We start from the raw sequence: 22334 nt of genomic DNA on the forward strand, positions 1-22334 counted from the left end.
CACCGATAAAGGTTGCTGGCATTACAAGGAATCCTAAAAATACAACTAGAGCACCATTATGAAACGATTTAGGGTGGGGGTTAAACCTTTGGACAACATAATGGAAAGAGATTGGATTTGTTTGTAAAAAAAAAATGTTATCACATACCTTTCCTCAAAGATGCTTTGTATCTCAGGCCGGAGACAAAGGCTTTCAAGAAACTTCTGGAAGGCGTCCCACGTGAAATCATCTGGCTTGATTCCCTCGATCTGAAGGAGAATAAACAAGATTGTATAGAAAGATATGGAGGGAAAAGAAAGAAGGACAATGACCAAACTGAGGATAAAATACTACATTTAACACATGTAAATCATTCTAATCTTTACTAATGATCCCCAAAAACATTGAAATACTGTAAATGTTAAGGGCTGAAGATAATTAAGCCCAGAATTGTGGATCAGATGTCCTTCTGTCTTTTCCCTCTTCATGTGTGTTCTGCTACTCTTCCAGCAGGAGGCACCAGAGCACAACAATACAAAGAGAAGTGCTGACAGTGCAGTTTGCCCAATCTTACCTCTTATTCAAAAAGGAAATGTCTTGTGACTCTAAACTGATTTTCAAGAAAGATTGCACTGAGCAATAAGACACAAAGAACCTTGTTTCACCTAACAAACCACAAGCCTGCGGTCCCTTTCACTGACTCTCAGGTTTGACAGAATGAATGAAGCCCGGGTTTCTATTGAAATGTATTAGGGACTATTGTGCAACTTCTCACCTACTTGATATCTTGTGTATGCAACCTTAAAATGGGGTTACTATTGTGTCTTCATTTTGCAATCAAGCATAAGACTTTTGCACTGTCAATAACTGCAATCTAAAGTTTTGTTTGCGAATCCAAACGTTTTGTTTGATGTTGCCCTAAATGTGAGTGACAGCTTGGCATCATCCGCAGTTAATAAATGAGAGCTGTGAATCGATGTGTGCTTATTAAACAGCCGTGTTGGTCACAGCCAAACTTCTGGTTTGGCAAACATAGCTTTGGAATTCTTCTTAGCACAACTCTTAATCTTTTTAGATTGCAGACACATTTGCTCTAAAGTCTTTTTGACTGCATATTAAAGAGAAACCCCATACCTTAATTGCAACAGGAAAAAAATAGTATAACATTTAGGGAAATAGACGTATTTATTCAAAGTTAGGTGATAAGATTTACACTACTCGGTAAATATGAAGGTACCAGTAGCTGGTTGGCTTAGCTTAGCACAAAGCTAAGTAGACAAATCTAGCTGTGACTGCGAACCAGTATTTAAAGTCATTAGCATTAGATATGTTGTTTGTTTCATCTGTGCCAAAACAATCTTAAAAACTCTTGATTAAAGTTAATTAAAATGTCCACTTTAAAGCTACTCTCCCACAAGACTGCAGCCTTAGTTTATTTGTTAATTTAATTGTTTATTTGAACCGGGACAGTGCACATTAATGAACATTTTAAACAAAATAATGTTTTTAAATGTAAATTAGCCAGATTTGAGCTTTGAGCTAGTTTCCATCCGTTTGGTGCCTTTCTAACAGAGCCAAGGCATGCAGAGAATGCTTTGCAGCACCCCAGGGTGACTGATTTGCAACTTTTCGAATGTATGAACCAACATACTGAACAGGCATTTTTAAAGCTGTCCTGTGGTCAGTGATGGCTTCAGATGATTACCTTGTTATTGACGAGGCCACACTGCTCCAGAGCCGTCTCCACTCTCTTTTTATCTGAGAACATCTTGAGGATACTGACAGAAAGACAGAGAGTTTGGAGAGTTAGCAGTCATTATTCAAAAGGATTCCTTTAATCATCAACAGCGAGGAGGTAAAACCAAAAGTGAACTTAAGACGAGAGAAAGTGGAAGAGAGACAGAGAAGAGGAAAGGAAATGAAGAAGTGGAGAGCACTGGTGTTTAAAATTCTGTACAGAGTTTAAAATGTGGTAGATGTGTGTGTTTCTCACTTCTTCACAGGAATCTTCCCATCCTGATTCACCTGCAGCTTTAACTTAGTGTACCTGAAACAGAAATAGAGGGTTTAAAAACCAATATCTGAAATCTACAGTTCCCGAAATTTAAGATAAGACTTCTTCTTACGCTTTGTGCAGGAAGGTGTTCCGCGATGCGTTCTGGGAAAGTATGTTTGTGGCCAAAGTGAAGAGCTCATCTGTCCAAATCTGGAAACACACACGGGATGATAAAACAGGGTTGTTTAACTCTTCGTCTGATGTCAAAACTAAGTGGAACAGTTACTATATACACAACACACACACACTCAAGAGAAATCCCTCTTTACAACCCCTAAACACGCACATGCCTTAATGTCAACATCGTAAAGTGAGCAATCAGCATATGGCCTGAGGAAAGAAGGAGACTAGTTTAGGGGATAAGGAGAGAGGATGGAGAGATGACAAGAGGAAGATCAAAATAAAAGGGAAAGTTCAACACTTAACCTGTATTAACCTGTCTAACCTGTATCGCTATTATTCATCTAGACTGTTTTGGTGTGAGTTGATCACAAGCCTCTTGCCCATGAGACAATGAACACTTCCCTTTGTGTGGTGTAGTTTGGTAGAGAGAAAATAGTTCCTACAGGAAACCCAAGGTGGAAGAAGTACCCGGATGATTATTGTGTTTAAATGCTCGATTACAAGTAAAAGTCAAAATGTCGATAAAGTAGTAGTAATTAGGAGTTTTATCAGCAAACGTTCTTTCCTGCGTGAAAATTATAATAACAGAGTGTTATATTACTATAGAATATTATATATTGCTGTTTTTATCACAAACAAATGCATATAGGAGCATGCTCATGTTGTATTTTGTGTATTTAAAATGGTTTAATACTGTGTTCAGGAGTAGTGTACTGTACTGCATCATATCAATAAGGCATACATGGGTTTCCGATTTGAAAAGTAACTACAAGCATTACATAAATGTTGTGCAGTAAAAAAAAAGTACATTTATGTCAAAGTAGTACTTAAGATTGGGACTTGAGTAAATGTACTCAGATGAAACTGCTTACAACTAGGTCTATAGTCAACGTCGATAATCTTAAGTAACCGTATTGTCATTTCTGAAAAAATATAATGCTTTTGTGGTTTTGAATACATTTTTTGGGCGAGTGCCATCCGCTTATATTGTAAAGAAGGCACACATATATAGGCAGCTCATATTTAAACAATCTAGATTGAGTTTGGGTGAGCTGTTCCTTTAAAGCCAGGTTTAAGTGAGTAGGTTATTGGACGGTGGTTTCCATGGTTACCTTGGCTGTATCTTCCTGCATGGCCTGGAAGTTCAGGTAAGAGATGTTGACCAGGTCATTGCCATAGACGACGGTTACCAGCTTCCTCTCGACGCTGCCTCCCTTAACGAAGCCGAGCACGTCCCGCAGCTTGGCGTCCTGAAACAGAAACACACACTTTTTATAGACACACACTTTGCATACATAATGTATCGACCACAACACTCTCCATCCTTCCCGCTCCAGCTCTCGGCCTCCTGAGAACAGTAAATGTGATGCATGTGGTGTAGCACTCTGATCTAATTAACTAAACGACTCTTTCCTCCTTTTTAGACTCTTCATCTACCACCAACCGTCTCTAACACTCAATGTCTCTCCATCACTTCCTCTCTATCATGTCTCCCTTTCATTCCAATTTAACTAATCAACTCGGATGGACGTTCATCAAGACAAATCCGGCCAAAGCAGCGCACAAAATGTACTCAAGCAGCAAGCGAGAGTTTAGAGGATCAGTGCAATCAAATTACGGAGAAAACAAACGGCGTCCATGTGACTCAAGACGTTACACAGGCCTCACTTTAAACCGTTTTCTGTGAAACCATAGAAATAGTCCTCGTAAAACTGTTGACAGCGAGTTCTGTGGATTTTCAAGAGCAACATTGCTTCTGGATATAAACATTTTAGATAGTGTTTCCCACACACAGTACGGTTTGTTAACGGCCGCCAAAGCATCCCTGCTGAACCTGTTCACATGGCAATCGCAACAACGGTAACACAGAAGAAGAACACAGACAGAAAATATAATCAACCTTGAGTCCACCAATGGTTATTTTTCAATCGGTGGGAACCATCATTATTTGCAAACATTTTAAGAAAATAGATAAAGGTGTAGATCTCCAACAATAAGTCGACCAACGATTGAGGCAAGCTGTAGCTCAGGAAGTAGACGGTCGTCGTCCAATTGGAAGGGGTAGTGGTTTGAGCCCCAGTCCATCAGGACGACGTGTCCTTGGGAAAGATATTGAACCCCAAATTGATGGCATTGCCAACAGTGTGAATGTCCAAGTCCACGTTTGGGATTGGAACCTTGTATGGCCACCTCTGCCTCTGTAGGGATGTGTGTGAATGCTGGTTTGTGCTGTAAAAGCGTTTTGATTGGTCGCAAAGACTGGAAGAGTGCTCCATTAAAGCACTCCTTCAGTACACAGAGAAGTAGCTGAATATAATCTGGAGTTTACAAATGGTTCGCCTCTGCCCAAATGTGTCTGTCTACTGTATGTTCTTAACACAGTGTGGTCAATGTGGTAGACACAACTTCATATGCAATCATTTAAGAAGGACATAGTACACATAGTACTGATAATACAGTTTGACCAATATACAGATCATTCTATTTAGTTAAAATAAACAAGTAAAAACATTGAAATAATGATAATCTATTTATCATTTAAAGAGCTGTTTTTATTTAATCCACCCGTGGTTTGGTGCAGTTCAGGAGGCATACACTTAGGTTTCTTTTATCCAGGGTTTTCTCTGATAACATCTCTGTAAACTATCTGCAGTTTGTGACTTTAGGCAGTTGAACCAGTCTGATATGATTCTTTTTTGTTTTTGTTCCACAAAAAGACCACATTTTGAAATAACTTAGCTGTCATCACCACATGACATTTCACATAATAGATCCTAGAAATGCTGTTTTTTTGGTTTGAGTTATTAGCAAATAAATATAAACTCTTAACCAAATGAAAGCAGAATCAAATTCCACAGTGACAGCTTTTTTGTAACCAATTTGACCCAGGAGCCAGCATATGTTTGAACCACTGAAGCCACTAGCAGCGTAATATCAGCGTCTCCTTCAGCTTGATCTATGTCTTACAAAACGACTTCCTCGCTAACGGTCACTGGTTATATCACTTCCTGTATGAGAGCCCATCTGTCAGCAGGCTCATTAACGCTCCGTCACCTTTGCACCATCAGCTGAGGGAGGAAACACTCGCAGACAGTGGACACACACGGTCACATCTTTTTGTGACAGTCACAAGTCTGGTCAGAGGACAAAGTTATCAACAGCAGAAGGTGACAGCTTCTTTCTCTCTATAACACACACACACACACACACACACATTACTGACCTTTGGTAGTTTGGCGTATTTTCCTGTCCTGGTGTCCCTGATGGTGTTGATGTCCAGAGTCTCCACCTCCTATAAAACAGATTAAATAAAATATAAATAAATAAAAAGATTGAAATTAGTGTCAGTCAATCCCTAATTGATCACTTATTTTGCATCAACGACAGAAATTCCCCAATTACATCAGTAATAGCTACCTGTATAAATATTATTAACTCAACCAATGAGGTAATGTATTTTGGTTGTCAACAGGATTCCAGAAAAATGTCATTTCATTTTGGAGCAGCTCAGAATTTTTGTATTTTTGGATGGAAACAAATGAGTACCGATCATTCAGTATCACTGTTGAAAATCAGGGAAAGAGGAAGAAGTGAGATTAGCTGTAATACATCATCTGTAATCACTTACAATTTTGAACTAAAGATATAAGGACAGTTAAGGGCCTACACACATTTATTTGTTTAACAAAAGGCCATACCATCAGCCTTAGCTTTAAATTATGCTAAAACGCACATGTTTTCATGCTAACAGAAGCAAACATGGGCGTTTTGGTGAATGTAAACTCAAAACAACGACACCAGTCAAACGTTTTTTGTTTTTTTTAAAGTAACAAATTATTTCCTGGTTTCAGATGTGTTGTGAGTTTGGTCTAACACTTCTCAGATTTACAGTATCAGAAACAGGATATTTAGAAAACAGAGGGCAGAATACACAGATGAATTGACAGATTACAATGATGAAAAACAGTGATTTTAAGCCAAGCTGTTTTTTAGATAAGTGCTCAAAAAATCGTGCCATATTGAGGTCAAGGGGTGATATTTGATGCGCTCGAGTAGAGGATAGAGTTTGCAACCACAGGAAATGTACATAAACAGGTATGGGTGTAAGTATGCTTACACACCATATGACATGTTCTGCTGTTTGCAATTCATAGCAACAAGCAGAAATACTGACGGAACAAAAATGTATTTTTGATATGTTTATGCCCTCGACTTTCTCTTTCCACGTTTATCTATCTTATCAGTCTCTTCTGCTTTTTTAGACATAAAACACAGCAGTGACATATTTACTGTTTGTTTAAAAAAACAGAAAAAATAAAACTGCACTCACAATTTGGGTAATATTTGCATAACTGATGTTGCGACACAAGTAGTGTTTGTATGCATGCATGCATGCAAAAACGGGAAATCCACAGAGAGAACATATGAAAATAGTTGCACTGCATAACAGTAAACAACGACCCAGCGAGACCATTGACCTGAAGGAAAGCGTGGTCTGGAAAGCGTGGTCTGGAAAGGCAGAGAAAGAGCGGGAGGGATGACAGGAGGAGGAGTGTGTGGTTGTAAAGCCGCCATAAACACAGAGGAGGGCGCACTGTAAATATTTGTTTAGCCGTGCACTCTTTCCCCAAGCTTTCTGACTACATGTATGTCACTCATCATTTCTCTCCTTATATCTGTGTGGCTTTGCTGGCTGTATTTTAAGGAATCTATTTGCGCTTTCACTTTTTACAAATGTTTATGTTGCTCTTCTTGTTACTCTGTCTGACTCTGGGTCTGTTTGTCTCCTTGCTCTTGTTTTATCATTGCTCTCCCCATGTTTCCGTTCCAATAACAACACAGAATACATCTCATAAGGTCACTGTCCCTGGCTCAAGTATGTAAACTCTTCCTCTCTCTTCCTCTCGTTACCTCACTTGGGCTGTGATGTCATCGCCCTGCTGGCTGTGTGCTCTCCTGGGATTGGCCGTGGATATTAAAGGTCAGAAATACTGGACCAATTGGATTACACTCTGTCTCAAACTTTGTCCTCTGATTGGCCTGTGGAGAATAACTCACTTCCTGGGGGAATTAAACCACTTCTGGGTCTGTGGGATGACAAAAGTGCACACACACACACTTCCTCTCCCACAGGCCGTGGTTTCATTCTGCCATTACCATGGAGACTCCTTGGAGACCGCAGTAATGAGACTAAAACTTAGTCTGTCGCCTGTGTGTGTGTGTGTGTGTGTGTGTCTTTAACAGTTCACATTTTCTTACTAGCTAGTAATGCAAGACACACACAGACGCAGCGATATACAGACAGGCATATCCTCGACATGCAGGTCCTGACTTGTGAAACATCCTGACCTGTTGTGCAACTAAGACAGGGTGTGTGTGTGTGTGTGTGTGTGTTAAAGATTTGATGCATGTGACACAGAAGCGAGAGCAATTCTTCACGAGCAAATCTTCGCGCGAAAAGAGTACAAATGTGTCAGCATGTGATCTGAGAAGTGTGTGAACGCGAAGAAGAAATGTGTGTGTCTTGGCACGCTGTTGTGTATCCGAGCGCACAGCGTGGTGCGTGTGTCCGCGTGAAGGTTGCTCATCCCAGCGAGCACATTCCTAACATATTCCTGCCTTCTGCTCAGTTAGCGTGTGTGTATCTGTGCGTTTCAGTGTGTAAGATTTAGCTCGTCGTGGCAGCTGTAGCGCTCCATTCATCCCACGGAGCCCAAACACAGCTCGCTCCATTTATCTCCCCTGACTGGGCTGCAGGCTCATTGTTGCTTCAAATGACTCTTGTATTGTGACAAAGTGCTATACTTTACTTTAATTGACTCTTTTTTTCCTTCTGGCTCGCTTGTTGATTTCCTACATTTTCCACAATGCACTTCTTCACCACTCCCGTGAACTTGTTGCACTCAGTGGCTGATTGTGTGGGCGAGGAGTGTTGCTAGTTAAAAAAAGGTGTAGTTATTATTTCAGCGGCATGTGCTGCAATGCACTGTGGTCTATTGAGTCTAGAAGAGTTTCAACCTCCCTTTATAGTTCTAATGAAGAGACATAAACATTTCTAATGATGTTTTATATTAGATTTGTTTCTGCCATCAACCACTGAAGCCCTGAACTTGGCTATTGCTGCCATATCATTTTACTGGTCAATTAATTGTGATTCATGATATTATCCTGATAACCATCAGAATATGCTTAAAACTTTTACAATATGGCACTAAAACATACTGGAATCAACCTGGGGGGACAGAGCCATCGCTGCCCCCTCCCTCTGGAACTCACTCCCCAAACACATCCGTGACTGCCCCAATCTCAACATGTTCAAATCTCACCTTTTCTGCTGCTTTTAATCTGTAATTAATGTTGTGTTTTATATATTTGAAGTGTGTTTTTATCTGTAAAGTGTCTTTGAGTTTCCAGAAAAGCGCTGTATAAATAAAATGCATTATTATTATTATTATTATTATTACAGTATCCCACATTTGGACAAGAGGGCTATATCATAAATAATAAGATCACCATGCCTGAAAAGAGAATAAATACTGATTTGTGTTTTATTACATGATAATTCCTGTATTTTTTAAACCAAGCTTATCATTCACTTCTAAAATGATAGATTTGTTATCACATCCACGATAAGTTACTATTTCCTCCCTGATAGCATAAATAAGATTATAATTCATGACATAGTATCCTATAGGGTAATTGGGTTGCCCTTCTGCAGTTGCGTGCAAAGGTGGGTTAGATGCAACAATTGCTATAAGGTTAGTCTATTGTTAGACACTACACACAAGCAAGGTAAATGCTACTCTGATTAGGTCCTTGTTCACTCACTCCTTTCCTTTCTTTATTTCTTTGATGGAAACTCCACTTCCCCCCATTGCCACTCTCTCACATTCATTTTCTTAAGATTAAAAAAACACAAAAGGGCAACTGAACAATCCAAAGAGTGCCACTCCTTTCCTGTGACGCGCCTGCGAGTGCGTTTGAAAGATCAGCCCAGCTAAATAAGCCTTGAATAACCAATAACAGCTCCTATCAGATGGCACATGATGACGGCATAAAGGAAACTGATCCACCTCGACACACACACACACTTGACACGCGAACACACACAGCGCCAGAGCAGCACACATCTCCCCCTCTGGGGAGGTAGTTAGACAGAAGAAGACTTTAAAGGACATAGAAACATGGGAGAAGTAGAACAAAGAGACCTTCAGATTGTTTTATGGCCGTGATGGGAGAGATGGCAAGGTGTTTAGAGAAAAAGAAGGAGAAAGACACTTTATACGCTGTGAAACACGGGAGAGCCCTGGATCTCTTTCTCTGTCGCCTCGTAATATTTCCTCTGCGTGAGATAACGCTCTGCCTTTTATCTCTCCGTCTCGTTCTTTGTCTTTCACTTTGTTTCATTAATCTGTGGTCTGGAAAGAGAGCAAACATTTTAGTCACTTAGCTAAGAGACTGATCCGGAGTCATTTGTAATCAGTGAATTATGAGCACAAATACAAAGTGCTGCAAAGATGGAAAAAGAAACAATAAATGAAGTCCAAATGTGCGAAGCGTTTATGAAAAAGTTGGAAATCAATCAAATGAATGCACACATTGCTCACAAAGTCATACCAAATGTCCCGAAACAAATACACAAACGCAGGACTTGGCCCAATTCACACGATAACTCACACACAACAACAAAAAAGCCGCAGTAATCATAAATCTCTCACTTTCACACATAAATCAGGGAGTGAACCCAAACCTGCACAAACCATGTGCAGGCAGATGCACAGAAACAAAGCAATACAATATCCAAAAAGAGTTGATGGAACCACATTTTTGGGAGGTGGAACAGAGAAAGAGTCAACATTAATGTTCATATTAAAACTATGGCAAGGAGGTCAAAGCTGACTCAGAACGTCTGTGTGTGATTTGTGAGGGATGCATTACATTTAGTCATATTTTAGGGATACAGTGTTTTAGGCACAGGAACGAGGCAGCACGTCCTACACAGGACAGAGACCCTCTAAAAAAAGACTCATGGTGATGACATAATGAATTGGTGGTTTACGTCTTAAGAAATGTCTTGAGTCAGCTTTGTTTGTGCTGAATGCCTTTATTCAAGAAAATGATAAGCCAGAAGATTTAAAGTGGTGCTATGATGTCACTCTTTTTGGAGAAACTCAGTTTTATGGATCTCGATTAAATCAATTCAGCGGTTGGTCATTAAAATGTTGAATGTTAGGCAATTAGTAGAAAGCCAAAGCGATACATTCTATTTGCCCATATCTTTCTGCCAAATAAAATAAAGTACTGTTTGGTCAACAAACCACCTTTTTGTATTGCCCCATCGGCCTTTACGCTATTCAGCAGTGAAAAACTAGACTTAGGCTTTAAATTAGAATTGATAAGCCGCTAACACACGTGGTGGAAGTTTGAACAGCGGAGGGATGAGTAAAGCACCATGACATGTACTCAAACTGTGGAGAAGAGGAAGCATCTGCTCAGACAATAGACTCGATACTGACAGTGTCTCACTTCTCCATACAGTGACTGTGTGTGTGTGTGTGTGTGTGTGTGTGTGTGTGTGTGTGAGAGAGAGTGAAAAGTGAAGACTGCTCGGCCATGTGCACTGCCTGATAATGTCAACAGAAGATGATGGAGCAGAGTACAGAAACCAGGAGGGAAGAAAGAGGGAGGAAACTGTCACATTATCGACTGACACTCCACTTCCCCTGCAAACCGCTCACTGGGGGTGTGTGCGAGAAAAATGACCTCCTGCACGAGTGTGTGTGTTATATAAACCCCTTGTTCAAAGTTAATTCCTTGTGGATGTTTGACTTTAGTCAGAGATAATCTTTATTAGATCTCTCCCTATACCTGCCAACAATCCTTCCACTTACAATTCAGCTGGCTCATTTAAACACAAACACACACACAAAAGCTTAAAGAGGCTAACGATACAACTTTTGTTACCAGTTAAGATGGGTATGGCTAAGATAAAAAGTAGATTTTTAATGCATTTTTTTAAGAGGTTTTAGGCTGTTATGAAGAATAAAGCATGGTTTAGGGTACATTTGCTGCATTTCTCTATTATTATATCTTAAAAAATTAAAGTGTTTGACAGAATATGCAGTTTAAAGATGTCAGCTGCTTTATTCAGAACACAAAAAATCAAAAGCACCGACACCACTTCCTCTAATATTTGACTTACACGCTTCAAATCATTGTCACAACTCAAGTGTTTGTGGTTTCTGTGTCCCCCCCCCATCAATCTGGTCAAGGTATGTGAAATCACTTCCACCCCATTAGAGCCTAAATTGCACTTCTGTGGCAACTCAATGACCTCCCTGAGGGCAAAGTCCGAAGGACCAGGTGCTATTGACATGACCTGCACACCTTAATGGAGGAGGGAGGGACGGAGAGAGAGGAGGAAGGACAGGAATTCAGAGAAAAGGGGAAATGTGGAGGAGGAGGGGGAGGAATGGGAGGAGGTGGGGGAGTGGGGACAACGGAATTCCCCAGAACCCCCATCTCCATGTCTGAATGACTTCCTGCCAACTTTCCCACGCCAAGGAGGGGGAATGAGCGAGATTAGAAGTGTTGTTGCAAGAAATGAAAGAGTCATAACTCTAGTAGGAAGGACCATGTGAGAAAGAAGAAGAAGATAAACCGAAGAAGAAGAAATAAATGTAGCTATACAGTAGGTGGCAGACAAAGAAAAGATGGAGAGCAGAGAGGGAGGAAATGTCATCCTTCAGTTTACATTAGAGGAACAACTTCTGCCTCGTCTCTCTGAAGGCTACCAGCTGCCCCCGACACAGAGAGACACGAGGAAGTGAAGGGGGGAGAGGGAGATGAATTGAAGGTGGATTATCTGTGTAGAAACAGGGCAGGAGCCAGCCGCTAAAGTGATAAAGAAAGGATAGCCAAAGTCAAACAGAGCGGTGAGGAGGATTAGCTGTAGTGTTAGGTGCATTTCAGCTCATGGCAGGTGAGGCCAGGACAACACTTCATCAGGAAGGCTTCGGAGTTTACTGGAAACGACCTTTCAGCTGACAAATCGTCCGCGTTGGCAACAGCGGTGTGGAAACTGACTGCAGAATGTAATACGGGGAAACAAGTGGCCATGATGGATATCTGGACTGGTAAGCCCAGTTTGGCCGTGCAGTGGAGACCAGCTTTACAAGGTGTTGTTTTTCAAACTACAGGAATAATCAAATGTCAACATTCATGAATAATGAAGGTGCAAGATAGAGATGGAATTGACAAAAATCCAGGTGAAGGGCTCAAAATGTATACGAATTTGATTTAAATTGCAATTTTTACAAGTGCAATGTCCAAATATTGGAGTAAATTAAATATGTATTGAAGTCAAAAGTGAATAACATGAATCCAAATGAAGTCGTGTGGAGCTGCGGAGATGTGCCAGCCAACAAATGTTATTCAACAGACGTAAAAATCCTTGCACATTATCATGTTAACATATATTTTAGTGAAGATTACAATAACGATGCAAAAATGGTTATTCTCTTCAATAACATGAATAATTATGCGATTGCAATATATAGATATAATAATAGAATAATCGTAAATAGCTTCAAAAGTGTTCAGCCCTAATTATAATAAGTAAGTATTGAAAAGGAAACTTTGATTCGAGGTTATCCTCTCTGGGAAAGCCATTTTTCCCTGAAGTAGCTTCTTTCGTTTATACTATAGCTGTTTAAAAGTTTATGATGCATCCCGAACTTCTTAGAGAGCCCTTTAACCCCCCTCCTCCATCTTCCTGTTATTGTTCCAACATCAATCCTCTCATCTGCTAAACACTGAAAACACTGAGTCAAGCCTGCACATGTAAAACAGAGATGAAGCTAGAGGACAGAGAAAGGACACACACAGCGGAGTAAACAGCAGGGTGCAGACATATGTTGTAACAGATGTGTGGATTTTGGATGTGGATGTTGTGTAACCCTCAGGCTGGCATGCACTTTGTGTATGGACCAACCGCCCAGTATTCAGGAAGTTTGAAATGAGTCGGAATTAGTTTTCTTTTTAGGTCTAACATGACTATTTCATTATAATAAAAGGCATTTTAATAGTTTGAGGGTGCCATGAAGTTGTTTTTTTATTTTTAGGACTGATGATGTATTGGGAAGTTTCCCACCTGGATAAGATGGACATTTAAGGATTGATAAAGGGGTCCCAACCAAATACATTTAAAGATTAAAAAAGAGTATACTGTATGTCCACAATTCTTTTTTTCCGTGGACAGGCAGGCATTTAGAAACAACTTTTGCAGACTTTAAAGGTGGGGTAGGTAATTTTGGAAAAACCAGCTCGAGTGCGCTAGAATTTGAAAATACACAGCCGGAAAAAATCTGCCACTTCCTTACAGAGCCCCTCCTCCAACACACACGAACGCGCACATGACCAATGAGGGCACGAGATAAGTTTGTGCACAGATGGAAGGCTGACAGGCAGGTAGGCCATCCAGTTATTTTAGCCGGGACGGCTCAAATGATTGGTCGTGCTTTTTACAGTATTACGGCTTCCACAGATTACATTTTTTTATGGATTTATTGTCAAAGCACTTCAGATATTCATTGCTATCGGGATGTTAAGAGCATTCCATGGAATATAACAAAAAGTGTATCTCGAGCCGGTTTCTCAAACTGACCTACCCCACCTTTAAATCATATGGGTTTTATGTATTTAAAAATATATATCTTCTGAACTCCTGCTGCACATGAACTGTTTCAAAGATAACACTTGAAACAGACTGCCTTTGGATTGCATAAATTAGCAGTGTGTACATCAAACGGCATCAAATGTGTTAGACCAACGTTTGTTTAGGCTTGCACGCAATGTAACAGAATCCTGCCGTCATTACTTTCAACTATTTTTATAAAAATCCAGCCCTGTGTACCCAGCTCGATTAATGCCTGCAAAAAACCCAATGAATAATTACTAATATAAATCACAAGATTAAAAGGAGCTGAACTCTTTCAACTGCAAATACATTTCTGAGCATGTTAACACATATTTCCCAAATAGTGGACAGATGTTAACATGTGGAACCGAAAAGACAGACAGAAGGACAGTGAGTGAGAGGAAAGAAAACAGACTGGTGCATGCTGGGGTGTGTCTCGCCTGGTCTCACTGCCAAACCCACCGGTGTGTGTGATGTTATCAGGCCACTGACTCAAGAATTAGGGGAAAGGCTGACACACACACACACACACACACAGCACACACACACACACACACACACACACACACCACACCACACACACACATCACACACACACACACACACACACACACACACACCCACACACACACACACACACACACACACACACACACACACACACACACACACACACACACACACACACACACACACACACACACACACACACACACACACACACACACACACACACACACACACACACACACACACACACACACACACACACACACACACACACACACACACACACACACACACACACACACACACACACACACACACACACACACACACACACACACACACACACACACACACACACACAACCACACGAACCTCCGAACATTACACAGAGATGGAGAGGGGGAGATAACCGAGAGAAAAGGATGACGGAGGAAGGGGGCGAGAGAGACATGTCAACGATTATCAGATGGAGAAAGAGAATATAATGCACAGCTGAGCGACACCGCAGGAAGAATATTGTCCCCAAGAAAAGGACGAATAAGACCAAAGCATATCAGATATCTGAAAATGAGAGAAATACAAAGACGGTTACTCAAACGAAAAAGTTAAACACAGTGGAGGTGACACAAAACAGATGGAGGAACGTGAACAGAAAGGAAATGGAGGGAGGATGGGACGCGGAGGAACACCTGGAGAAAAGGTGAAAGGACACACATTCAGATGGATATACAAAAGGAGGGAGAAATGGAATGATAAACATTTGAAGAGGAAATTTGGCCCAATAAGTCTGAAAGAGAAGTTGAAAAATGGAGGCAGGTGGACTAAACAAAGCCAAAGAGGAGTAAAGACAGAGTAATGATGGATAGAGAAAGAGAAATGGGTGCACATAAGGATCATTCTGAAGTTATATTTGATATATCGTGTGATACCAATGACCCACATTACCATATCAAAACTATGAGAATGAGATAGCAGGTAACCTCTCACTGTCCAGTCCCAAGTAAATCTATGGTCAATTAAATTACATTATTAGTTACAATAATTGCTTATTACGGAAGATCATTAAGTGAAACTACAGCTGAGATATAAGGACACACTCTCAACTGTTACACACCAAGTTGTGTGTACTTTTGACCTGTTCAGGTTGGTATACATATAAGAACACTTGACCTGGTTACAACCTCCTTACAGATGTTTTTAATGAAACTGCACTTGTTTGTTATCATGGTGATACCAGGCTTATCGTATCATTTGTTATTTCATAGTCTTAGGTAAATAGAATTAAAGTAGTTCAGCTGAGGTTTCTTTGTATGTACCTTCTTCTTAACCAGTGGCAATTACCTAATTGTAGTATAATTAACCTTTTATTTACGAGGTAAATACTTAGTAATTAGTGAGCTGTAAAAAAAAAAAGGGTTACCGGAAGGAGAGCGTGTGTTTTAAAGTCCTCCATGAGTCCTTCAACTCAAATCCATAGGGGAGTGGACGGGAAGTTCTAATAAAATGGAATGTCACTGCTTCCTCCTTCTCACCTTGATAAGGAAGATATACTTTCTACCCTCTCATCTCAAGTTGAGCATTGTTAAAAAGTTATTTAAGACGTTTTTGGGTTATAGACTTTCGGACTTCTTAGCTGAGCTTTCTAAAAATAAACGTTTCTCCCTGACCATTGGCACTCCTGCAAAACAGACACAAAACATCTTCATCACCTCCATATGGGAATAACCCTTATTTAGCTTAACAACTTGACATCCAAAGTGAAATGAAAAGCAGAGCATCAAAAATAACAAACTGCACTGGAGATCAAATATTTTGGGTCCCTCTATTCAGAGAAATGGGTTCCATCCAGAATGCCCTAGTCATCTGTGTAAAGCGTATTAGCTGATTAATAATAGCTAGATATCTGTGCTGCCGTGTCCTCTTTCTTTCTAGCTCTGGTTCAAAATCTCCAGGGGAGCTTATTTAAAGTTTCACTGAAATCGGACTTCTGTAAAGCCCTTGGTTGCGGTCGAATAATCCAAAAATCAGCTCCTAAATTCTAACCCTATCGTCTATTCCTTGACCTCAGAGTGAAACGTCATGGGGTTAAGGGATAGTGGATAGGAGAATTCAAAAGGATTTAGGAGAAGAGACTGCGGTACTTTAGAGAATCCGACTGCACTTTCACTATCCGACGTGTTTAGGATGCGCCAGCGGACGTCATGAATGTGCGTCTGCTGCTGTGGGGAAACTATGGAAACTACAGTTTTCTATACAGCGGACTACAACATGGATGTTTAATAAGAACGAGGGACTACTGTAAACTCATCTAGAGACTCTGCACCGTGCTCTGATGCTGTTGTTTTATGCTTTATGAACGGGGACAACAGAGAATCATATTCTTCATGACCAAAGTTGGAATTGAAATAAAAAAGGAAAGTGAAACTTATGCTCGTCATCCTCTCCCTCCGGTCCACATTAATACAAATGATCCCAATACATATGATTGTATGAACTATGAAAAGATCTTAAAATCAATACAAATGTATTTATTATAAACGTTGGTCCTTAACATCTATCACTGTTCAAACATCTTTTAAAAGTTGAACAAACCCCACACAGCTCAGTAAACACTGTGAAATGTTGACTTTATTTGATCATTTCAGTAAAAACTAACGTTCATATTTCTCTTTTTGATATTCTGATGAACGTTCAAAACAAAGCACTTTGGCAACTTACCACATACGTTTTAAAATGCTTAATAAGCACCGTAACTTTCATGATATAATTTCTCGTTCATAATCGGTTGTTTCCGTGAACGGCCGACTGTTGTGTGACGGCAAATGCCGCGGCCGCAAGGCATTGTGGGGCAGCATTTTCTCCTCTCCTTTCGGTGAGGGAGGTCCAGTGGTTCCTAAGCTAAAGGAGGTTATAAAGGAAGTCCTTTCATTTAGAGAATTCGAACGGCACTTATCATGGCTGCCACTGAGGGACTTCCGGGTCATTTCACTCCGTTAGGAAGGTTCCTAAGCTAAATGGACTATTCGACTTCAACCCTTGTCTTTATTTCTTGTGTGATTTAACCTCAGAAAACAGAGAGAGAAAGTTCATTCGACCAAAAGAAGGTAAGAGGACGAGCACGGTATCATTCCTACCGTCCAGATTTTGTGAGCCAGATGTAACCTGCGTCATTGAAGAAACGTAATACTCAGAAAAGTAGACAGAAGCCACCGTGCAACTGAGTGATGTTTGGGAGGTGCAGTATAAAAGACACCACAGATGTGACTGAAAACAAAAACATTTTAGGAGCTGCAACATCCAACTTTGGACATTAAAAACAAAAAGAGCTACCATTATGACATTATGTCACTGGCTGTTTTCTACATGTCTAAATACCCACCTTTCTCTCTCATTGGCCTTGGTGGTCTGAATGTTTTGAGACAGATTTCAGATTTGTGGCCAACAGCGAGCAGCATTCCCGCTACTGAAGCAAGAGTAGAGCCACAGTCCAGCTCAGTGATGCCAACATTAACAAAGATGAAAAGGACTAAGTAAGTAAGTAAGGAAAGAAAAGCCAAACACTGCGGCACATGAGGCAGATGAGTTGGCTCCGCTTCATCCTCACATTCCCAGGGAAGAAGAGGCCGTTGAGTCAGAAGTTGTTGTAGTTTTAAGATGAAATCTGACACAATAGTGTGACAGTTTCAGTGATCATGCTCACATGGGATTGAGAAATCTGGTTCATGTCTGTCTCTGCTATTTTCTCTTTTTGTTTATGTGACATTGAAACCAACTTGTGTTACATATCTTTGTTAATCTAAAAATAATCCATCAGTTAATGGGACAGTTTTTTAGTTAGGTCAACATTTGAGGTCATTGTTATGGATGTTAACAATGCAAATCTCATCTTTGTCTTGTCGTCTTTTGTCTGAAACTGGCTCTTTCACTCTTCATGCCCCAACCTGACTTCATTTTAGCAATGTTGCCACACAAATGTCCCAACTAGGAGAGTCGTGGGAAAAAGAGACAAATGGAAAGGAAAGAGCAAATAACACAACTTCACATGAAAGCAAGTCTATAAAAAAGGACTTTAGATGTTATTTTAGTGATTCTATGAGCATTATCGCTTCAGGCAGGTGATTCATAGGACTGGGGTCATTGGTGACATTTTATGTTTGGATTCCCTATAAAAGTGTTACTGCCAATAAAAATACGACCAAGACAGCACGCTGCATGAGTCTGACTAACCAACAGAACCTCTTTACTTTAAGTGACATCTAAACAGTATGTGCAGTCGTCTTTTCTGAATCTATGTTCCAACTTGTAGCTTCTCCACAGCTGAAGTGACTTCTAAACAAACTCCAGTTGTGTGTCTTCAATGAACTGCTTGCTCTCGTTGTGTGCAGAGATTTCATCTTCACGATGTAAAGATTTAATGACTCTTTGCTAAACAGTGTCACCGCTGCACCTCAGGCGACAAATGGCCTATTATCGCAATACCACACACACACACACACAACGCGTGCATGTGCAGACATCAGGATGAAATGAGTATTTAAAGCCTCTGTGTGTTATGTGAATGCAAGGACACATGCGGACACACGTGCAGACAGACAGCATGATGTGTGCTCTGGCCCAGATCATGTACACACACACACACACACACACACATGAGTACACACACGAGCACACACAACGCAGTGGTAATATTAGCTATCAACAGGTCATTCCGTACATGCCTTAAGGATAAATAGACAGCTAGAAATAAAAAGAGGGACACTGGTGTGTGTGTGTGAGAGAAAAGTTGAAAAACATAGAGAGAGAAGTGGGTGGAGGGATGGGGAGAGCAAATTAAGCTGCCCTGAAATGTCATTTGATACACATGAAGAGGTTTCACAAAATGTACAAATAGCCATTTTGAGAATTTGGCCTATTTTCTTTTTAGAAATAAATATCTGAAATGCACATTAAGATGTTCATTTTAAACTGTATCTATATTTATTTCATAGATTCAAATAAGATAGTGTCTTATTTGAATAATTAAACATTACAAAGATCTGAAAACGTATATTTCATAAAGAATTTGGGCTAATGTAATTCATCGAAGGGGGATAGTGAAATCTGTTAAATGTGCACTATTCACCTGTAGTGTCTACCGTTAAAAGGTCGAGAGGAGACAGAGGAAGACGTAACAAAGACATGGAAGATGATTAAAACAAAAAAATATGTTATTCTTCTACACTGCACAACCGTAATCAGAATCTCAAACCCTACATCCTGCTGACGCACTGTCTACTACGTCTGGCTAATCATGTCAACAAATGGCTAAAATCCAATATTACCAAACTAATGGCTTAAGCGCAGCCACCAAAGACGTGCAGGGGGGGGGGGGGGGGGGGGGGTATTGGGAAACAGAGATTGAGGGAAAGAGATGGAGGACTAAAAGGATGAAGACCACAAAGACATCGGGGGGGAGACGGAGGAAGAGAGGGGAGAGGAGGCAAACAAGGCCGGGACAAATTGATGAAAGCCAATTTGGCTGAACTAATGGACTGGATAAAACCACAATGAGAGACAATGAGACACTGAAGACGAGGAGGAAGAATCGATGAAGAGATAAGCTAAACGGCAGGAGGAAGAAGGAGCTATGTGGCACTCAAGGAAACAAATAACAAGTGTATTGTCCATTTGTGTTTGTGCATCAAAAACCCATTGTGGTCTGCTGTAGAATGGAGCTTTAATATTCCATCACGTCTGTTTTTGTGAACGCAATGCACCTTGAGACCAAACTGCAGTGATGGAAGAAGTACTCAGGCCTTTTACTTAAGTAAAAGTAGCAATACTACGGTGTAAAAAGACTCTGTTACAAGAAAAAGTCCTGCATTCAAAAGTGTACTCCATTTAAAAATCCACAAAGAAGCTGGTAGCTATTCCTTAGAGCAGCTGTGGTGGAGTAAAGAGTGTCTCACCAGGTTGGAGCCTCCAGTCCAGTAGAGGAAGAATCCATCGGGGTCAACTTTCAGGGTCACCAGGGTGGGGGGGCCGCTGTTTGGCTCCTATACAAGAGCAGACGTAGAGAAGTTAGCGGGACAAAAAATAATATCCTTTTCTTCCTCAAACACAATTAGAAGTTAAGTGAGGTCCATGTTTAGAAGCAGATGGGTACAGGTTTATTACAACCTGTGTCTTATCTCAATTCATTCAGCCATACATTCTAATGGCTGTAAAGACTTCGCTGATGCCTGGAAACATGGCGGACAAAGACAAAAACAGGGATATAGATGATCAGTGCAGCCATATTATGTGTATTAAGTTATTTTAAAAAGGTATAGCTGAAATAATAACCTTTGTGAAAGCCAAAGTCACAGTTGGGTTATTTTAACTGACAAGAAATATGAAGTACGTCATTTATACAACGTTACAATATTTAACCCAAAACATGTTTCAAATGATGTTTTCCAAAATCCTAGCCACATGTATTGAGCACTAACGTAATCTTGTATAGCATTACATTTAAAAATTAATATAGTTGTCTTAACAATAGACCTGAAACGATATGACTTTATCCTATATTTTGATATGCAAAAATACATAAAAAATAAACAAAGGATAATGAACAGCTGTTTAGATGCTGCAAACAACGGTTTGGCCATCTCATTCATGTGCAGTATAATGATGGCACAGGAGCCTGCATCAACATGTCATTAGCATCATCATTATGTGGTCATACGTATACACACACACACACACACACACACACACGCAGCTACTGGCTCTGTAATTACAGTGGTAAGCGCTCGTACTCCGGTCCAGCAGACAAACCTAACGTCCAGACATCCTGGGAAACAGCGATGATGATCTAGATTGTTTGTTATTACAGTGACAGATGACTCATGTGCACATATGGCATTACAAACATCAATATCATCATCTTCATCAGTGGAAGATCTTGTCCAAAACATTCCCTCTGACACCGAATATCAGAGGGAATGCAGCAAGATTTTTTAAAACGCACGACACAAACTGATAGCCACATAAAAAAGGTATTTCTTAATGATACAAACTAGGTGAGATACTCTACTTATGACAAGCAAATGATCCAATAATACATATCACTTTATAGTTCAATAAATGACTATTTCAATCATGTATACTCACAATGATCAGGCTCGCCTTGTATGGGGGAATAAACATTGGTAAGCAGGAAGAAAAAGCAGCTTTAAACAATATAAATTATTTTTAAAAAGGAATTATAAGATGTCTTTACGCTCACTTAAATCATGCTTCTAATCCATCTCTCCACAAGGAAGCAAATACGTGTAGCTACCTAAAGTTATATATATATATATATATATATATATATATATGTTAGTTATGTTTTTCCCCCAGGGAATGGACATTTTTAGTGCATTTCAAGCCAAACATACCTTGAGTTTAGGCTCCGCAGTTGGCTTACGGAGAAAGAGTTAGCAGGAGAGGAAGGTGTGTGGATTTGGATAAGGAGGAGGAGGTTTGAGAGAGAGAAATATGGGAGAAAATGGTGAAGGGTGAAAGAAAGAAACCAACATTTTAGAGGGAGGAGAAGAAATCCCTCAACATCACGAGACCTTAATTAGCTACAGTGGATTAAAAGTTTTTTTAAAGTTTTATAAAACCAGTTGGAAAGTTGCCAGATGTCTTTCTGGGCTTTTATATGAATCCCAGTGGGTTTGTGATGTGAAGCCACGTCGGAGCTGTAAATCACTCAACTTTTGACCCCTGTTTACTGACTGGAATCAGTGGGAAACTGTGCAACTGTAACGCTGCGATTAGGCTGTGACCTGATGTCAGATGCTCTCTTCAGCTGGGGATTTTGTGTCAACGCAGAGCTCTTCTTCGGATGCCGTGAAGCCTGAGCGTGCATATACCTGCAGCCGTAATGACTTCTGTTTGTTTGTCCATTTCTGAGACAACAGAACATGATTACAACTGATAAACACATCCTGTTT

General features: G+C 40.2%; 1 protein-coding gene across 2 annotated transcripts in view; it reads right to left on the reverse strand.

Moving 5' to 3' along the window:
• plcb3 (phospholipase C, beta 3 (phosphatidylinositol-specific)) overlaps positions 1–22334 on the reverse strand; it is a 48541-nt gene that overhangs the window by 15147 nt on the left and 11060 nt on the right. For both annotated transcript variants that reach the window (XM_034136528.1, XM_034136530.1), the window contains exons 2-8: positions 20316–20402; positions 5383–5451; positions 3272–3409; positions 2107–2186; positions 1974–2027; positions 1686–1758; positions 149–249 (exon numbers count right to left, since the gene is read on the reverse strand). In XM_034136528.1, the coding sequence (XP_033992419.1) occupies positions 149–249; positions 1686–1758; positions 1974–2027; positions 2107–2186; positions 3272–3409; positions 5383–5451; positions 20316–20402 (602 nt within the window). The remainder of the gene's footprint in view (positions 1–148; positions 250–1685; positions 1759–1973; positions 2028–2106; positions 2187–3271; positions 3410–5382; positions 5452–20315; positions 20403–22334) is intronic.

The sequence above is a fragment of the Trematomus bernacchii genome, unplaced genomic scaffold, assembly GCF_902827165.1.
Source record: "Trematomus bernacchii unplaced genomic scaffold, fTreBer1.1, whole genome shotgun sequence".
In the NCBI taxonomy this organism is placed as follows: domain Eukaryota; kingdom Metazoa; phylum Chordata; class Actinopteri; order Perciformes; family Nototheniidae; genus Trematomus; species Trematomus bernacchii.